This window comes from Calliopsis andreniformis, unplaced genomic scaffold (genome assembly GCF_051401765.1).
Source record: "Calliopsis andreniformis isolate RMS-2024a unplaced genomic scaffold, iyCalAndr_principal scaffold0133, whole genome shotgun sequence".
Classification (NCBI taxonomy): domain Eukaryota; kingdom Metazoa; phylum Arthropoda; class Insecta; order Hymenoptera; family Andrenidae; genus Calliopsis; species Calliopsis andreniformis.
This window is the reverse complement of record NW_027480542.1, coordinates 1,137,317-1,158,173: the sequence shown is the minus strand read 5'-3', so window position 1 is coordinate 1,158,173 and position 20,857 is coordinate 1,137,317. Positions and strand designations below refer to the sequence as shown.

The following is a 20,857-nucleotide window of genomic DNA, read 5'->3' as shown; positions in this document are numbered from 1 at the left end:
TGGGATGAAACGGTAGGGTGTACACTCCGACGGAACTTGTTCCCATCGGAGATAGTACCCCACTGTCGCGGGGGTGGGACATAAGGGTGTACTCTCCCAGGGGACGTAACTGCCCTGGGAGGTGAGACTCTTGGGGCTGGGGGAGCGCGGTCGGGGGATGGGCGGGTCGCAGTCGTGGGGTAATGGGGTGGGCGAGGTCTGGGTGAGGTCTGGGTTAGGTCTGGGTTACTCCGAGGGAGCTGGGCCCTCGACGATCCCCTGTAGCCCCGAAACCGGGGGAGCGGCCGACCTGGAGGGGGTCATGGATACGGCCTAGAAATGGCGCCTGTCCTGCTCCCGGCAAATATAATGCGCTCCCGCAGGGCCCAGGACCTCCTGGTACACACCCTGCGGGAGCAGAAAATAGGATTGGCCGTCGTCACCGAGCCGTACAATATCCCCGACCTCCCAGACTGGGTCGGGAGTCGGTGCAGCTCGGTGACCATTACCTGGACCTGGACGCCCGCATCGCCTCCAGCAACCGTCATCGAGACGGGCGAGGGATGCGTGGCGGTCCAGTGGGCGGACATCGCGGTGGTGGGCTGCTATGTGTCGCCCAACACCGACCTCGCCTCGTATGAAACATACTTGGACGGGCTAGAAGCATGCGTCAGAAGGTGCATGCCCCGCCCAGTAATCGTCCTGGGGGACTTCAATGCCCATGCTACAGCATGGGGCAGCCCCAGGACGAACCGTAGAGGCGAGGTCCTCATGGATTGGGCGGCCGGGCTGGACCTCCGGTTGGTTAACCGGGGTCGGCAAAACACGTTCGTTGGGCCGCGAGGGGTGTCCATCATAGACCTGACGTGGGCAACCCCCTCCGACCTGCGACGTTTATCCGGGTGGAGAGTTGCGACAGAAGTGGCGACCCTCAGTGATCACCTCTATATCACCATGGAGGTGAGGATGTCGAGCCCCGGTGCCACGGGAGCCGGCAACCTCGCCCGCCGCAGCGATGGGCCGCCAAGAGGCTCGATGACAGCCTCTTGGAGGCAGCCGCTCAAGTAGCAGCCTGGCCGGAGACACCGGCTGGGCCAGTCGGCGACATCGAGGGAGAAATGGCCTGGTTCAACAGGGCAATAATGGCGTGTGTGTGATATCGCCATGCCCAGAGCCAGGCCACCCTCGCGTCCGGCCGCGGCCTACTGGTGGTCGCGCGAAATGGACGAACTACGGACATCGCATGTCCGAGCGCGGCGCCGGTATACCCGCGCCCGCCGTCGCCGACACGCCGAACCCGAGCAGGTGGCGCGCTTATATGAGGACTATAGTGCCTCGCGCAAGACCCTCCAGCGCGCCATCCGGGACGCCAAAGCCCGGGCATGGAAGGAACTCCTCGTGGAGCTAAACAGGGATCCATGGGAGCGCCCATACAAACTAGTAATGGGCACACTACGCCCATGGGCGCCACCCATAACGGAGACCCTGGATCCCCCACTCCTCGAGCGGGTGGTACAAACCCTGTTTCCCGGATTAGACCGGGAGCAGGAGACCACCCGCGACGAAGCCTCGGAGCCACCTAGCGAGTGGTCCGAGGCGGAGATGGGGGTTACCCACGAGGAGCTGGCCGGGGCACTGCACCGTCGCAGCTCCCGCAACGTCGCGCCGGGCCCTGACGGTGTCCCCGGCCACGTATTGGGCCCGGCAATAGGCGTCCTCAACTCGCGGTTCGCGCGTTTGCTGAGCGGCTGCTTCCGAGTTGGGGAATTCCCCAGCGCATGGAAGGAAGCGCGGATGGTTCTTCTCAGAAAGGATGGACAGCCCGCAGACACGCCTTCGGCATATAGGCCGGTGTGCTTGCTCGATGAGGCGAGAAAGCTGTTCGAAACTATCACTGCTGCCCGCCTCTCAGCCCACCTGTCGACCGTGGGACCGGGATTGGCCTCCAGCCAGTTTGGCTTCCGGGAGGGCCACTCGACCATCGACGCCATAATGCGCGTCAGGTCCCTCTCGGAGGAGGCCGTCTCCATGGACGGGGTGGCGTTGGCAGTATCGATAGACATAGTCAACGCCTTTAACACCCTTCCCTGGGACAGGGTACTGTGGGCACTCCGTCGTATGCACGTGCCCCCGTACCTGAGACGAACAATCCGGTCCTACCTCAGCGGCAGGTGGATACAGTACACCGGCCGAGACGGTCAAATCAGCCGAAGGAAGGTCGTGTGCGGCGTACCGCAGGGGGTCCGTCTTGGGCCCCCTGCTATGGGTCGTCGCGTACGATAAAGTGCTGCGGGCCCGCCTTCCCGCCGACGTCAGCCTCACGTGCTACGCGGACGACACGCTTGTGCTGGTCGGCGGGATAGGCTATGGAAAGGCCATCAGCCGTGCCGAGTGGTGGTGGCTGTCGTTGTCGCAGCGATCCGTGAGTCGGGCCTTGAGGTTGCTCCCCACAAATGCGAGGCCATGTGGTTCTATAACCGGCCTCGCCGTGATGAGCCTCCGCCCGGCTTGCGGATCAAGGTGGATGATGCCTTCGTCGAGGTGAAGGAGCAGATGAAATATCTGGGCCTGATCCTCGACTGCCAATGGCGCTTCGTCGAACACTTCGACCGCTTGGCCCCCCGGGTGGAGAGAGCGTCGGCCGCATTAGGCCGCCTCCTCCTCAACATAGGGGGGCCCGAAGAAGGAATTCGCCGCCTCTACGCTGGGGTGATGCGATCAATGACCCTCTACGGGGCCCCTGTCTGGACCCCGGACCTAATGGCCATCAAACGCAGCATTCTATTGCTGCAACGCCTTCACAGGCGGCTGGCCATCAGAGTCATCCGAGGTTATCGCACCATCTCCTACCAGGCGACGACCGCCCTGGCTGGTCTACCCCCCCACCACCCACCCACCCACCCCCGAGCTATTGGCGCAGCACGATCGGACAGTATACGTCCGGCTGCGCCAACTCCGGGATAGCGGGAGACCACCAGAGGCAGATGCGGTCGAACACACGAGGCGTCACGCCCGGCGTGCTCTACACTTGGAGTGGACCCGCCAGCTAACTGGCGCGGCCACGAAAAGGGCCGTCGGTGCTGTCCTGCTGCACTTTGAAAAGTGGTGGGGCAGAGCATTCGGAAGGCTCACCTACCGAATGACGCAGGTGCTCTCCGGACATGGCTGTTTCCGGGAGTACCTGTGTCGAATTGGAAAGGAAGCGACAACGACATGCCATCATTGCGGCGATGAACAGGACACGGCGCAGCACACGCTGGAAGTCTGCCCTGCGTGGGCAGCGAAGCGCCGTGTCCTGACACAAACGGTAGAACACGACCTCTCGCTGAGGGCCATGGTTCGGACTATGTTGACCGGCGACAGGTCGTGGAAAGCAATGGCCTCCTTCTGCGAGCAAGTCATGCTGTAGAAGGAAGCTGCGGAGCGGGAGAGGGAGCGACGCGCCCATCCCGCCCGCAGGGGCAAATCTAGGGCCGGGCAACAGACGAGACAACTATTTCCGCCCGCCCCGGTCCAATAGCAGCCCGACGACAGGGCGGGGGGGCCGAGTACAGTCCGACCCACCGACAGGGCCACAAGGCCCCCGAAGGTTTGGCTGGCAGAGGGTCACCGCAAGGGTCGCCCACAAGGGCGGGAGTAGCTATGACTTTCTTGTCCGTCGCACGAAGTGCTGGTGCAATGGGCAGGAGAGTCAAGGTTGCGGGGGGTGGTGATACGTAATACAGGTCCTAGTGGCCATTAATCCTCTCCCACCCTAACAGGGACGACCTCCTCGTGGTCCCGCTGGGCCCTCACGCTTGCGTGAGGTGGCAGACGGTCCCTAACGAAGTATCGGTAACAATCCCAGCTCTCCAGCAGTAACATAACTCTCGGCATGCCGATAACAGACCAAATGTCTGTGAAGTGAAGCAAACTAGTGAAGCAAACCTAACCCAGAACTAACCCAGACCCTGGAGGACTGACGTGGAGAAGGGTTTCGTGTGAACAGCCGTTGGACACGAGTCAGTCGATCCTAAGCCCTAAGAGAAATCCTATGCAAATGTGGTGTCCTAAAATCAATGTCTCAAACATATACAAAGAGATAAAGTAAAAGAAAACAGAGACATACACACGTTGGGCGAAAGGGAAACCGGTTGCTATTCCGGAAAACGGCATCGGAACCGTTTAACATCCGGGCTCTCATTGAGTGTTCGTCGGTGTTAGAATCGCTTAAAATAACTGATCTAACGGAGGTCCGGATTTCGTGATTTGCTGGTATACGTGACCGAAGGTTGCCTTCGGTTGGAGAATCCGTTGTCCTAGCAGCAAAACACGGTCAGCTGTCGTATGACTTGTTTTTATCGTTAAAATTGAAGTTCAAACAAAGTAAGCATTGACGAGCAACGGTTTTGAACTCCAGGCCCGATGCCAAGTGGGGGCATCGGAGCCTGAAGGAGAGAGAGAGTACATCGTACTACATTAGCACGAAATAAAAGATAATAAGTGAGTGCCGCGTAGTGGTAAAATTTTGCACATTCTCCACTTTGCGGAGACACGCGCGGCTCTCGCCCCAGTCGTCTTACGACAATCAAGCTTGACGCAGTCAGTGCGACCGTTCGTCAAGCGCATCTCAGCTCGCCAGTTTCCAGATTTCAAGTAGTTTGGTTACCAGACACTTGAAATCTCACTAGCTCTCAAAAGCTGAACCTCTGTCGCCGACAGACTAGGAAGCTCTGCTCGATTCGTACGTATAATACGTACGAAAGAGCACCTGGTTTGTTTTAGGAGACAATTGATCGAGATTTGCACTCTTGGAATCGGGGCCTGCCCTGATTCTCTGAGTCTCATTTCGTCTCGGAGCAACAAAGGCCGCTGCCTGTTGGATCCCTGAGAGACGGGTTACAACAGAGAGAGATAACGTACGTGCCTATCACCTCTGCGTTACTCGTGCTCTGCCACCCCGTTTAGAAGCAACCCCCGTGTGACGAATAGAAGCACACGGTAAGGTGAACGGAGTCGCGGAGCCTCTGGCCGTCCTCAGCCTCCAGGACCAGCAATTCGCTGGTTATAGCGTGTCCCTCCGCTCACGAATCCCTAAGTTACTTGGATTCGTACGGAACGAACCTTTCCAAAAGGTGCAAGGCGAAGAGAAGAGGTCCCTTCTCCTCTCTAGCCACTCGCTCATCGACTCCTTCTTCGCACCAGAAGAAGAGTCGATAATACAGTCCACTGCATTACCTTTGCGTTACAGGCAAGGTTTTGCTATCCCCTCCAAATAGGCTCGCGAGCGCAGCCTGGAGTTGGGAATCTTTGGTATAGCTAGACTTCCACTCTTGCTTACCGCCGCGGTTCCGCCGCTATCTCTTTTTCAGACGTCAACGTCGCTAAGGGGAGCACCGGCGTCGCCACGACCACAGGGCCTCCGATCCACCGTCCACCCGAGCCGACGAGGACCGGAACCAACACCCAGCCCCCTACACGAAAGTTTAAATAAACGTCGCTTCCAAGCCCTTTTCAGGGCCGACAAAATATAAAACTTGTGTTTTCGTTTCTTTCGCATTCCCTCCATCTCACCTCATCCGGACCTCCGTTGGATCCCTTATTTTAAGCGATTCCAACAAATATCAATTGCCGTATTTTCTCCTCATCGACGAGTTTGTCTGTCTATGCGAGACATCCGTTGACCAAATGTTTAAAGTTCAGAAGCATCCCCCAACTGGCGTTTTAACAACGGGCAATTCCATATTTCATTCGCTCGAATGCATCGAAACGACTTCCATGGTAAACGCGACGCGACCCTTGCGGTCTTCAGTCTCGAGTAGCGATGGCTCCTTCGAACTTGCAGGGCAATACCTGTGATCATAAACGGCCACATCTGCGAGACACTCGATACGACCTTTGCTTTTCCCCATGAATTTGCTTGCGACTTTTTCGACCCGAAGAAGAGACTACCACCTCCATTAAAAAAAGTAACCGAGGAAGACCCAACCTCGTTGGTGTCAACTAACAAATCAAATTCGAGTATTTCGCCGAAGCTACACCCCGAGAACTCGCGCTGGAGGGATAAGAGGGCACGAGGAAAGAGACTTCGGAAAAAATCGCCAGTATCCATCGTAATTTCGCCGCTGAAGTGTGTAACACCTTGTTTTTATTTACGAAATGTCGCAGAACGTTTCAAAATAGTCGATTGTCGGTCATTAAAAGGACAAGTGCACGTTTAGTGAAGTGATCAGTATTAGTGACTGCGAAGTATTGTAAATGCAAGATGTCTTCTTGTGGTCTTGGATACCTGCGATCAGCGTTACCTGGGCATCATCCCCCAATGATCGGGATCGGCACAACGACCTGATGGAGCAAGTGTTCAAGCACCAGGTGAATTCCTCTCCGAATGGGTGAGTTTTAACGATAGTAATTACTCGTATTACTAGAGTCATATTATTAATTTCAATTTATTTAACCATGTTTTGCCTTGGTCCGTGCATTTGGTAACTTTTTTTCCTCGTTTTTTATGTTTTACAACTTTGTTAATTATTTTAAAAATCTGAAAAAATTCCAAAATATTTGTCGCGGTAGCTAACATGTTGCAGCATTTTTTGTTATAATTTTTCCAACAATAGTTTTAACAAAATTGGTCAATATCCTTCTTGTCTCTCGTTTTTTATGTTTGACAATTTTGTTAATTAATTTAAAAATCTCAGAAAATTCCACAACATTTGTCGCGATAGCTAAGGTGTTCCTAATTTTTATCATAATTTTTTGTTCAATAGTTTATGAGAAATCAACACTAACATTGTCTTTCTTTTTTCTACAACTTGGCTAATAATTTAAAAATCTGAAAAAATTCCACAATATGTGTCACGATAGTTAGCGTGTCCCTAATTTTTTTCATAATTTTTCATCCAATACTTTAGGAGAAATTTGGCAATAACGTGTAAAGGTCTTGAGTTTCTTGTACAAGCCTCGAGCACGGTGAGTAGCAAACGCTCCGCGTAGCTTGTGACCTGTCGCTGATCGGCCGAGCGCTCGCTATTCGTGCTCTTTGATTGGTCGAGGTTTTTCATGAATAACTTGTTAACAAAGCTTCGGAGGACATTTTTGCAAAGGAAAATGTTGGTTAGAATTATCCCAGGAATCTCTCATTTCCGGCTCCCGCACTTAGTTTGGGACACCCTGTATGTATATATATATATATACAGGGTGTAACAAAAATGTCGCAGTTCCTTAAAAGGGGTGATTCAGGGGGTGATTTGAAACAACTTTTTCCTTAGCGAAAATGTAAGATGAGGCTTCGTTAACGAGTTATTAACGAAAAACACCGGCCAATGAGAGTGCGAGTTTGCCGTTCGAGCGACTGCTATATAATATATATATATATATATATATATATATATATATATATATATATATATATATATATACGACTGCTAATATATATATATATATATATATATATATATATATATCTGTATATGTGGGAGTGAAATACAAAAATAAAAATGATAAAACTCTTCTCTCCTTTTATTACTTTATTAAAAAAAATGTATGTATTTAAATATTTCTTAATCGGTTTTCTCGTCGGTTGTATGCCGCTATAAACGCTGTTCGACAGGCTCGGGGAAAAGTGTATCGATTTTGGTTCAAGAACTGATTTTATGCATGTCCTACATCTTATTGCATAGGCTATACTTAGATGGTGCGAGTGATATACTTCTACGATATTATGATTCGCACTGCACTCGCGACAGTAGTTGTTCCCGTTTGCGTCAGTGTATAATTTCCCCTTCAATGCAATATACATTGTACCACAAGTCCATTAGTCTTGTCATCTTAGCGGCTGTGTAATTTTGAAATCGCCTTTGTTTGCACATATTCCATTTGCGGTAGTTAAGTTCAAAATCTTTTCTGGAAAATAATATATCCTATATCCTGTTTTCTTTTTTTTATTCTTTTCTATTCTTTGTATATTTTACTTACGGTTTTGCCGTTCTTTTGTTTCGTCTTGCTGCCCTGTTGCACCTTGTTTGCGTCGATAATGGCTGCTGATTTTATCTTAATGTATGTATTTTATGAAAGATGGGCTTTTTTAATTCTGTCCATATGAACAACCTTAAGTTTTCTTGGTCCTATAGAGATTTCTACATTATTATTCTCTAGGATTTCAATAATCCGGTAAGGCCCTCTGTATTCGCTACTTAGTTTGTCGCGTCGTGGATTAAGGAGCATTACATAATCCCCAACCTTATAATTTTTAGGGTGAATTTTCTTATCGGAATAATACTTTTGTCTGTGCTTTGATTGTTCAAGATTAGCTCGTGCTAGTTCTCGGAGTGAATATAGTTTGGAGATTAAATTGTTCACATAGTCTGCGTAAATGTCTAGACAGTCATTTGAAGGAATGTTTGAGGGTAAGCGCGCTTTTCTACCGAAAATAAGTTCGTGCGGCGTGAATCTTGTTCCTTCGTGTGTGCTTGTGTTATAGGAGAACATTGCTTGAGGTAACAATAGATCCCATTGTTTCTCCTTGGATACGTAATGCTTCAAATACTCGGTGAGAACATGATGACTTCTTTCAATGGATCCATTTGATTGAGGGTGAAAAGCAGAAGTTCGATATTGTTTGATGTGAAACGCTTGTGCGAATTTTCTCATAAGGGATCCTGTAAAATTAGTGCCCTGATCCGTTAATATTGCCTTTGGACTACCGAATCTGCATATGAAGTGTTCAGTAAACGCTTTGGCAACATCTTCAGTGTAGTCGCCACTAATGGGACTGCAAGGGAGTATTTTGTGAGGTTATCTTGGATTGTCAGTATGTGACTATGATTCCTTTCAGTGTAGGGGAGTGGTCCTAAGATATTCATGGAAATTTTGTCAAATGCATCCATAGGTGTATCTGTTATTATCATTGTGTTCGGCACGAATAGTTTCAAGAAAATTGGCTTAGAAATCAAAAGTGTTTATTTCGCCCAACGGGTTCGTTATCTTGAGTTTACTGTACAAAAAACTTAAACATGTAACCAAAACAAGTCTTGTACAAAGAATTTGATTAAACTAGTAAACCCGACTTAAACAGTCTTGACAAATGTTTTTCACGTAAGTGAGATCACGGATTCCGCAGCCGCGATTTACTGTTTTATTTTCGCGACCGGTCAAAAGACGCACGACGTCGAAAGAAGATACGGTACGGCAGAGTGAGAGCGCACACGACACACGAGTGCTCTGGCCTCTTCGTCAGCCGGTTGGGCGAGCGAAAAGGGATCGACCTGGATGCCTCGATTATTCAATCTTGATTGGCTAATCATAGAATCGAATATCGATACCCAAATCGCCGCCGGACGGTGCTGACATCTGACTCAGCGATCGGCCAGCCGACTCGGGAGCTCACTCGCCATCGGACGCTGCCGGTCGCGTGGTTGTGCAGTGATTTTGTGCGCATCCGCCGCCAACCCACACAGCCAATCCGCAACACATTGGTTCCCTGTTTTTTACTCTAACTAATTTGTTTCTTTGACATTGTAGGCAAGTTTTGGTAAAATTTGTGACATCGTATTTCATATTTTTCTAGTAGTATCAACTTCTGATGCGATGGTAAGTCTTCCTAATGCCTTTATAACCTCCTACTGGTGATTCACGGTTTTCTTTCATGATTTGTAGGCGATCTTGCTGTGGTGGAATCTGGATGGTGCCCTTACAGAGAGTAAACTTCATATTTGTTTGCACAAAATTTAACCGGATTAAATTTAGTAATTTATTCCATGGAAGCTTAGCCGCTCAAGTTGTATCAATTAGTAATTTAAAAGGTTACAAGGCTTACTAACGTTTCCTGGAGCTCTCTGATTTTACATCAGATTCGTCCGCATACCCCTACTTCCAAAGAAAACTGTATTCAACCTAGTGGCACCTCGATATATTCCGAGTTCGTCCACGAAAGGTAACCTATCCTGCAGCTAACTGATTTTACATTAGTTTCGTCTGCTTCCTACAGCTACCTGTAACACCAGGTTCGTCTGTACATTATCCAACTTCCTTACAGCACCCTGATTTCGCATCAGGTTCGTCTGTTTGAATTCGCCAACCTCTTTAACAGCACCTCGATTTAATTTGAGTTCGTCTGTAAAACTGATCCTATGGACTCCCTGATTTCGCATCAGGTATGTTCACGAAACTCACACTCCTGCGGCTCACCGATGACAGATCAGTTTCGTCTGCAAGCACATCTATCCTCAGAGGCTCTCTGATTTTACATCAGGTTCGTCCTCGCCTACAATTATCTCAACGGCTAACTGATTTCGCATCAGCTTCGTCCGTTCTACTAACTAACGCATCAACCACTATTTTCTTTATTTCCAAAAAAATTTTATTTTTATATTTTATAAATGGCCTAGTAATCTAAATTTTATTAACAAATACAGAAACAGATACGGATACCAATACTAGCCAGTAGCAGTATGCATCCACCAGCTCCGAAAAGAAGGTTTCTATGCTTTTAACAGAAAATCCGAATATAGTAGTTTTTTCCTGCACTTGCCATAACATTCATCTACTTGCATCTGACGCATGCAATTGTCTTCCGCGAACATTAGACAAATTATTGCATACAATTTATACATACATTTTAAGAAGTCCACAGAGACAGGCACAACTGGAAAAGATTCAGGAAGAAATGCACGTAGCAAAACATAAGGTTATTCAGTCATCCAGAACCAGATGGTTGACACTATTTGAATGCGTTAATAGATAGCTGGATCAATGGGACGCACTTAAACAATTTTTCAAAACCGAAGTGTGTGACAAATCTGAAAATGAATCAGAATCTGATAGTGCGTCACAATCACAATCTAAAGCAGGATTATCAGACGCTTCAGATGGAGTCCAATTGAAAAAGTCATCCCTCGAAATAGTAGATAATTTTCGATGTTTATATACTAAAGCATAGTTAGAATTCGTACATTTTACACTAGGTACTACCACTAAATTTGTTGATATTAGTTTATCTGTCACAAGTTGGCAGCCTTGATGTGAAGCGGGTCTAGAAAATATATGTGCGTGTGGGGGTCTTTTCGGGCTGTCAGCTGCGACATGGCCGTGGTGCGAGTGTGAGTCAGATTCAAATAAGAAAATTGTTGAGTTCGAGTTTTTTTTTTAAGCACAAAATAAATAGTTTATATGTCAAGTTAACAATTCGTTTCGTTCGCTTTATTGCAATATAAAATCAAGATCAGATATCATTTATTTTCTGTTAAACCTACAATTTTCGGTGTATCAAATAAAATACACTACGTGCATAGTGAACTGTGCACGACGCATTCTGTTATTCCACACCCAGTTTCCAACAAAATTTAATAAAATTTTCCAGACTTCCGATCTTCTAATTTGTAATCTGTTACGATATTGTAACAAGTTTTTAAAATAAATAGGGTGTAATTTTATAAATTACACAATTCTTGCTAAAGCACTAAATTTTCATGACACTGACTTGTTCAAATCTGAAAATTGGTTGTCACTGGAGTGCATGTACATTGGAGGAAAGGTGAAAAGTATAATAGAGGAAATTAAAAGACAGGCAACAGACAATCACGAACTAGAAATGATTACTAAAGTCCTTGAAAACTGCCAGTAGTTTTATCAGGCAGTGTAGAAAGGAGCTCTAAAAAGATTACCCTTTAACGATAACTTCGCAAAGTTATTAGAATTTTTAGAGCCCTCTATTACATTAGACATTAGTAAACACACCAATCAAATAGATTCTATTCTAGAAAAATTCGGTATGAAATTCGATGTAACAATATGCAATTACGAATGAGACGCCTTAGGTTTTTTAATTGTTTGTGAGGACAATGTAAAAGAACGCTTATTAGGATTATCAGTAATTAAATTTTGGCAAGAAATTAATAATGTGCGGGAACCTGATGGCAAGAGACCATTTCAGAATATATCTAATTTAGCATTAGTATGTTTATTGCTATCATATTTTAACGCCGAAATTGAGAAATTTTTCTCTCTCGTTTCAAAAATAAAAACGCCAGACCGTAATAAACTACCACCGCAAATGTTTGCCACATTGGCACGAATTAAGTTAGAATTCCGAAACACGGCGACAGAATGTCATAATTATGTTATAAGTGATGATTTTTTGAAACATTTTAATAAAAGTATGTATGAAAAAGGAGTAATACCACAATAATTGAGAGGTCGTATTGTACAGGAAGAAACCAGTGAAAGCGATAGCGATAATAATTAAAAATGTCGACATTTTATATTTGTATATATAGAGTAAGTCGTACACTGTTCGTTTGTATGTATGTACGAATGTATGTATGTATTATCAGGTGTTTTATTCTCTACGGAATGCTTTTCGCGGAATCCTCCTATAACTTCGCCGTATCCGCCCTGCAAGTCGCTCTACTAATGGACCGATTGACCGGATGGGGACCAGGTACTTTCGTACCGATTTAGTAAAATCTCGCAACACTACGCGACACTTGCAGAACGGGCACGGCGGCTTTTCTCGGCTAGCTCGTCGGAAGAGGACGGGTCGTGGTCCGGAAACGCAGGAAAAGCGGGCTACAGCGATAACAAAACTAAACTCAATTTGTCTCCCACAGATGTTTATTACAATTAGGGCACCGTGCAGACGGCACGGTGAAGGAAGACCACAGGTGGTCGGTGTTAACAGACACGTGTCCGACGCTTCGGCACACGCGGACTCGCCCGTCACAAATTTTGTCGAATTAGCACGATAATCAGACGCGAAAGCGTTATCGCAGTATTAAAGACGCCCTGGAGGAAAACCCGAGTCGCGCCTCGCACTACCGGCACTCCGTGCCCAAGAAAATTCTACGACCAAAGTAATCAAATGGCTTACCCTAATTTCGCTATGTTATCTCCGCCGTTTCGACAACGAGTGACGATAGTCGGCACGCGCGCATGCAACCCCCCTCGATTCGCGGCACGTCCCTCCCCCGCGCAAGTGCTACAGCCCCGCCGCGTACTCGCTCTGGCCCAGGCGCGTATGTGAAGAGCGAGGCCCCGCTCTTCTCCGGTGACGTTCTGCATTTGTCCGCCAATGTGGAGACTCCCCCAGGACTTTCTGTAGCTCTGGCCGCCTGGGCAACGATCTCCGGGCTCGCCTCCACCCTCGCCTTCCGTTTGAGCCTCCTTAGAAGGGCAGCGCCGCGGAACCATCTGTCTGGTGGTGATTTCCCTCTTCGGCCCTTTGGTCCACCGCGGAAGCGGCAAGTCCCTCAACTCCGAGGGTGGAGGGCCCTTGTAACATCCGGTGTCATTACTGCGCCTGAATCTGGAACTGCACAGCCAGGGGACGGGGACGGCCTCAGGGTCCCTCAGGTATGTTCTACGGCCCTGAAATGTCGTGCGCGCTCGACACGGAGGCACCCGAAGTTAGCAACTATTCTTAAGACGCGACTTTTCCCCCAGGAGACGTCTCTCGGCAGGTGCTCGCAAGGGGGCCGTACGGTCCTTCTTCTCAATAACATTACCGACTGCGATACCCGGGGACGGCGCTATGCGCAACGTCACAGTATGTATCTAAGTATGAATGAATATTGTAATAACGTAATGAAATACATTTTCCAAACCTTAGTTTGTGCTTCTTTTTATTTATTTAGTAACACACGGGTCATTCCACGCGAAATCAGGCACGTTTTAGAGTAAGTTTTTGTAGATTGCTCAAATTTGAATATGTTGTAGTCTTTAACGATATTTAAACATACCCCAAAGTATTTTTCAAAATTTTGAAAATTGTTGATTTTACAGCTGTTTGAAGTTAAGTGATAACTTTTTTTTTTTAAATTATAGCTATCCAATCCTTTTTTTGCTACCACGAAAGCGCGCCGAACCTATCCATTCATTCCCACTGGCCAATGCCTCACGCTCCTTGACCAATGGGAAAATTCCTGCTCGGTCGCACCCTCTACTTCCACTGTCGTGACGGTGACGTCGTGTCACGACCTTGCGGAGAACCAGCTACTGGCGTAACTTGACAACGCAGCGGAATTTCCTCGGAGCCCGAGTCGCTTGACTACATCGCTCGCACGTTGTCACTCTCGCAACGCTTAGGCCCCTCGGAAATTCAGGACATTGTGACACCCGCCGTAGCTATTGAGGCCCAAAACTAAAAGTCTTAAATAAAAGGAAACATGCATTGTTTGAAACAGCTAACGGAACAATCTTCCTAAAAATAGCTTTCTTTACGCACGTCTCTAAAAATCCTGCCAACCATTTGCACGCTAAATGTTCTTATTTGTACGTGCTGCTGGCCGTTACAAGTTCTTATTTTTTAAACCAAAAGTGATCACGTGTGTCTCATGTTTTTCCTACCTCCTAAAACGCAAACCTCAACAGGTCTTCAACGTTTATCGTCGTATTTCGTGCCGATAGCTCTCACGTAATTCCGATGTCAGTGCGACCGACACAAACTTTGTAACAGACGAGTCCACGCGTGCCGATTGTCGCGAAAATCTGCATCGACCTTCTGTTGCCGTGCCGCAACGTGTGGCCGATTTTCTTGTAATAAACACCTGTGGAAGATACATACCATGTCGTCATTGCCTTGCCGTAAAAGCTAACACCCTTCCAGCGTTCCCGACCTACGACGAAGCTTCAGCCGTACCTGCATCGCAAGAACCGCGAACTTTCTGGACGTTTCGTTAGTCAGCAGGAAAAGTGCCTGGCGCCCATCTGGACGACTGTCCCTTCTATCGAGCGACTTTTGTGACTGATACGATGAGGTTTATCAGGCACCCTTGCCTTGAGTACACGCAGTTCGACGCAAGAGAACACCTGATAGTATCAATAGCTAAAATATGTAACACGTGATTAGTATGCTGCAACGTCAATATTAAAACCTAACGCCTTTATGTGTTCATAAAATATGATTTCGGAGAAGGAAAACAATGTAGCACAATGTTTAATATGGTTTGTGTATCTACGTACAAAGGTGTTACAAAACATTACCTCACAATTGCACTCTATTTGAAGACAAAATTATACAAATACCATTTTTTGATAAACAAATATTTTATTCATAATTCAATTTTATCTTAATAAACAGAATTTTCTTCTAAACATATTAGATTTGAATTCGTCATACAGACATCGATGTATGTAACAATTAGCAGTGATGAGATTAGAATATATTTTCCTTACATGCTTTTCAACATACATATACAGTATATATAAGGTAAACGATTATAATGAAATTTAAAAAAAGAATGGAATTCATTACTATTTGATATGTAAAGCTTCAAAAATCGTTTTGAATTAAAATAATGTAGTAATTAATTCATCAGTAACTTCTATATTACAATTACATAATCAAAAATGTAACGTAACTACAAAATAAACTCTATAAGTTTTAGTTCTCACATTTCTTCATATATTGTACTATTAAACGGTAAATGTGAATATTATACATAAAAGTCTACATACTGAAGAAAATATTATATGCATAATTTATAATATTATATATTAAAGTTCAATAGGTATGTACATATTATTACTTATCTCAATGGGTCTTAATTAAAAATGAATGTACAAAGTTGAAGAAGCCCTAATAATATGTGCACATATTATTATCCTTTTGGCACCATTAAAGCTCCCTATTACATAAAAAATAATTAACTAGTCTTTTACTTGCTCTAATAAATTAATATTATAACTTACAGGTAATAAGGTAAATGTCTCAATACCTGAACACCTATAAAATGTTCCAGCATATGAAAAACCTAAAAATGCATGTCCCGATACCTGAATTATAATGTCTCAGTAACTGAACATACTATTTGATGATACTACTCTTTGTTTTTCATTACAGTAGAGTTTAAGCATGAAATTAAATAAAATTAACGTTAGCATTCATGTACCAGGAAATGGTCGGTTACTGGAACACTTATCTTATGTGGTATGTTAGTTAGGCCTCATTTTTATACAGCAGCATAATCCAATTTACATAAATATTATCACAGTTTATAGTAAAATTATATTTTTTTTACATCAAATTAAAATAACTTAGTTCTGTAAAGTTTAACAAATCAATCGTTTGTAAGGAAAACTTTACTATAATTCATGTTTGATTCATGATGTAATTTATTTATAAGTTCAATCAAATTTCTTTATTACTTTAAACCTATTTCATAGGAATACAGAGCAAGTAAAAGAAGTTTCGTATCTAAAATCGATTGCCTCAAAACCACAACTTAAACAAATCTGAGTCATGTGAAACGTGCATCTTGAATGGCCATTTTATTTTCTAAACATAACTAATTTAGAATGCATTATACTTTAAATTTCCAAGGCTTCGAGTATAATTAATGAATGTTTGATAAATGAATATTAAAATTCTAGTTATGCCACTTTAAAATCTCATATATCTAAAAAGCTGCATAGAAAATTTAGAGAATATTATAATGTATTAATTAGTATTATTTTTACTTAATAAAAGTTTTATACATTATAGATTAAAATTCGAAACATTTTGAAATACTTTTTTCAGTCTCGTTATACAGTCTTGAATATAAATAAGTTGAAAAAATATTAAAAACTGATATCAAATATTACCTTTTTGTAACAGATATTATCTTATTACAATTGCACACTGCATACAATTGTGTTTATTAATAGAGCATAATATATCTTCTTATAAAACGTATATCCATAGTATGCATCAGAAAACAAATTATTAGTCCTTTTTAAGCATAATTTATTGATATCAATAAATCTAAATTTATTTGAATATTGCTCCTAGATATGTTAAAAAAGTTCACTTAAGTTTAAGAAAAGGAATGTGTTATGTCAAATCAATATATTAAAAATATTTTGAATTAAAGATCTAATATCGAGACCAGTACTTTTGTGTGAGGTATAGTAAGTTGGTTCAAGCAAGATGCTTCGTTTCTTTAAACATTATTAACCCTTAACGGTCAACACATATTTTATATCAATAGTAATCACTAAGGGTTAATATAAATATAAAGAATCAATCTGTATTTAAAATATTACAATATATATACATATATAATGGATGAAAAATATTTTAAAGCTAATGTACGCAGTAACTAAAAAGATTACCTTGTTCGGTTAAATTATATACTTTTATAATAAAAAATATTACAATTTATTCAAGATATACAAAAAGACTGTTACTTCCCTTGATAAAGTTTAATCCATGAATCCTTGATTTTCTTAATAAAATTTAACCAATATATTAATTTTGATTGCATAAGGTGTCTTTACTAATATATAGAATTTAGATTAATATCAGAAATAATTATACATCTTATAAATAATCTATGCACAGAAATTGAATTAGAAAGAGATTCGGATAAAATACATGAGGATTGGTTTCAATTTAGAATTCAATGTTGGACAAATTTATAAAGGTTTCAAAATGTCTATAACCGTTACTACTTTCCAACATAAATGAACACAAGAAAATAATAAAATGTTGATGGAAAAAATCTTATCTCGAGAGGTAAGCTAGTCACCTTAAATATTATACATCACGAAATGCGAAGTAATTGTAGTAGCTCATTTATTTCTATGAAGATCTTAATAAATTCCTCATGGCTTCCAATCAATTACCTTCACTGCCCCTACCAGGTACTTTGTATAAAATTGTGTTATCTGCATAACAATTCACATGTAATATAACTTTTTCATAAATAAAAATCATCCATTAAAATCCACATGGCTAGTGTTTCTCAAACAATCATTGCATGGTCATTAACATCAATGAGGAATGTTTTTACTACGTACTTCATTAAAAAGTATACTAAAAATGACAATTTGTGTGTAACAAGAGAGAATTGGACAAATATAATTAATAATAACATATCCATAAAAAAATATTACTTATAGCTCATATTGTATATATTACAACTATATTTTTGTAGTTCATGAAGAGTTAAATAAGGATGTTCGGTTACAAGTAGAGAACAATTTAGGGGTTGATTCTATGTACATACGTCGCACAATGGGGTATTTGAACCAAGAAAGCGAAAAAAATATGTAACGAGTAAAATCATACATAACTCTTTTACTTTTTCATTTTATATAATTAGTACATACATTTATCAATTTATATAACTCTTCATCCGACTGTCTTACATTGTTACTTGTAATCATCGTTGTCTTCGCCTGCATCTTTAATTCAGTACCTTCAATACCTTGAATCCCAATTACAAGGAAGTTATTTTCGATAGAAAAAGAAGATAAAGAAAACATAAGCTAATTTCTCCAATAGCAGCTAATAGTAACCAATTTTTTTAATGAGGAATATAAGCCTTCACTCTTTCCAATGCGATCAGAATAAACACTGAACTTCACTGTAACTAAGTACACTTCATTTTGTCAATAGGCATGCAGTTTTAAAAAGTAAGTACCAATGTAAATGAAAATTCTAATTTTGAGTGGGTTTTACATCGCCCACTTCAAAGGTAATCGTGTTCAAAATTAATAAATGGAGGAAAAAGTCGCACTCAGTCATAACTCAAATGTTAAATTATGTATTAGTAAATAAATCTTTCATTATTAGAATATTTTTATGAAATTACTTTTTTCCGCTTTCTTGTTTAAATATCCTGCTATTCGACGCACAATGGAGTAACTCGGTAAAAATTTGTAAATTCGAAGTTTTAGTTTATCAAATTATACAAAGCTGACAACATGCTTTAACGTTGTTAAGCGATCCATCCTGCATACCGTCCTGCCGCCTGAGCGTCGCCACTAAGGATAAGGACAAGTACCCTTAAAGTGCTTGGTACTGTCGATTGCATCCCTCCGATTACCTCATCTGAGCAATTAGGAGCATCTCTTAGTTCCCGCCAAAATTCCAAACCACCTACAACGACACCATTTGAAGAGTATAAAACCCGAAGCAACCGAGGCCTCGCTCTTCTATTCCTAATCCGGACACCGAACGCAACGTATCGTTAGTCGCTACCCAGTCCGTACTTGTCTCTTTGTAAAAAGCCTATCTTTTCAATAAATATTTGTTATGTGGGATCAGTGAGTCTTCGTGAAGCCAACCCTTTTCCACATTGTAACATTGTGACTATAAAGCGAAAATGAAATATTTGTATAAGTGTATTCTTTATGAATACGCAACAGTATTTAAAAATCAAATTAATATGGCTTGTTTGCTTAAACGTCAGTAAAAGATATTCGCTCCCGTTGAACGAGAAGGCACGCCAGAAATATATATAGTATTGATTTGAAAAGTGTCCCAGTCAGGTCCCGATGTTGCGACACTTTTCGAGGGAGTAGTCTATTTCGTCCTCTTTGACTTCTGCCGCGTTACTCGAGGCGACTACGCCGGCGAGGGGGATTACACGACAGCGACAAGCCATAAATTTCGTTCGGCGCTGGCGCGACTTCCTTCGTTGATAAAAAAAGGACAGAATACGACAAGCGCTCTCGTTTTGACTCCTGTCATTCATTCCGTGTATAATATGATGCGACATTATGCAATACGATTTAAATCCCCTGATTTTCATATTCACAATTTGCCCTTAGTCAAGGTACTGACGACTGCCTCCACACACGGGAAGAATTCTTTTCAGGTAGTTAGCGGAAAAATACTTCGGTGACCCAGTCTAAGTCTAGCTACCAGATGTGGAGAACCAAATCTTGAGGAAACCCACTTTACCTGCCAAACAGCTATGTACATAAAGTACTGTAGGGCGTAGTAACGCAAAAGGCACTACAGAAAAATGTTTCTTCGGCAGTTCTGAACGCGTCTTTGACAAGTACGGATCGTTGTGCGATAGAGTTTAGTCATTGAAGAAGTGATTTCTCTTTGGTGAGAAAAAATAGGTGAGATATTGTGAGCTTTTATGATAGCTTCTACAAATTCAAAAACAAAAACTTTTCTATCAATAAAAAACAGATTTCATTTCTGGCTAATGAATTTAAAGTGTGTCCCAAAACTATTCACCATATTCTCCGGGATAGACACACATTGAATGATTATGATAGACATGGTGCGCATCAATTAAGCCGTAAAAATCGAAGAACGTCAACTTTTGATGAATTGGAACACCGCCTCCATAAGTGGTTTTTGAACGGAGGACACTTGGAAACCCGATAACAGATTTATTGTTACAATAGCAAGCGATCAAAATCGGCAATGAACTAGGCATATCTTCTACGTTTATTGCTAGTCGGGGTTGGGTTCAAAAGTTTAAACAACGCTACAACATACGTGCTCTTTGTGCCCACGGAAAAAAAGGAAGCGACGACAATTTTTTGCAGTATTTTTTGAAAAAAATAGAAGAGGAGGGAATTTTACACGACAACATTTATAATGTGGACGAGACGGGCCTCATGTGGAAAGCTATTTCTTCTAGGACATTAGTCCATGAAAACGAAACAAGAATTGAAGGGAAAAAATAAGAAAAGATCGAGTCACAATAGGTATATGCGCCAACGCAACAGGAAGTCACAAACTGAAGCCAATATTCATTCACAAATTTCGAAGTCCCAGGGCCCTGAAAAATTCCACCAATTTACCAGCAATATATAGAGACCAAAAACAAGCGTGGATGAACAGATATATTTTTAGTGATTGGTTTTTAAAACATTTTAAACCGAGGGTAAGACAACACCAACTTGAAAACAGCACGCTGGGCAAAGTTATTTTATTAGTCGATGATTGCCAGAGCCACAAAATTAATAGTCCAGAAGATGAGAATTTTGAAATTGTATTTCTTCCTCTCAACACAACGCTTATTTTACAACCTATAGAGCAGGGGATCATTGCAAAATGTAACCTTCTACCCGCGTGTCGGTCTCTCAGACCGATGAAATGCATATTCTAATTTTTTTTAGAAAATAGCAAAGCGGGCAACCTAAATCGGTTCACTACAGCCACTCGTCGTAT

At 43.0% G+C, this 20,857-nt stretch overlaps 2 protein-coding genes across 3 annotated transcripts in view; one reads left to right on the top strand and one right to left on the bottom strand.

Annotated features, from left to right (window-relative positions):
- Positions 1–318: 318 nt before the first annotated feature.
- LOC143187674 (uncharacterized) lies at positions 319–1,136 on the top strand. The gene is made up of 2 exons (XM_076391912.1): positions 319–939; positions 993–1,136. The coding sequence occupies exons 1-2, from the start codon at positions 319–321 to the stop codon at positions 1,134–1,136; spliced, it is 765 nt and encodes a 254-aa protein (XP_076248027.1).
- A 16,139-nt stretch (positions 1,137–17,275) lies between these two features.
- Put (activin A receptor type 2 punt) overlaps positions 17,276–20,857 on the bottom strand; it is a 129,188-nt gene continuing 125,606 nt past the window's right edge. The window contains exon 10 of one of the 2 annotated variants that reach the window (XM_076391862.1): positions 17,276–17,601. In XM_076391862.1, coding sequence (XP_076247977.1) covers positions 17,552–17,601 — 50 coding nt within the window. In that variant the 3' untranslated portion in view covers positions 17,276–17,551. The remainder of the gene's footprint in view (positions 17,602–20,857) is intronic. The other variant, XM_076391856.1, reaches the window with a different exon arrangement.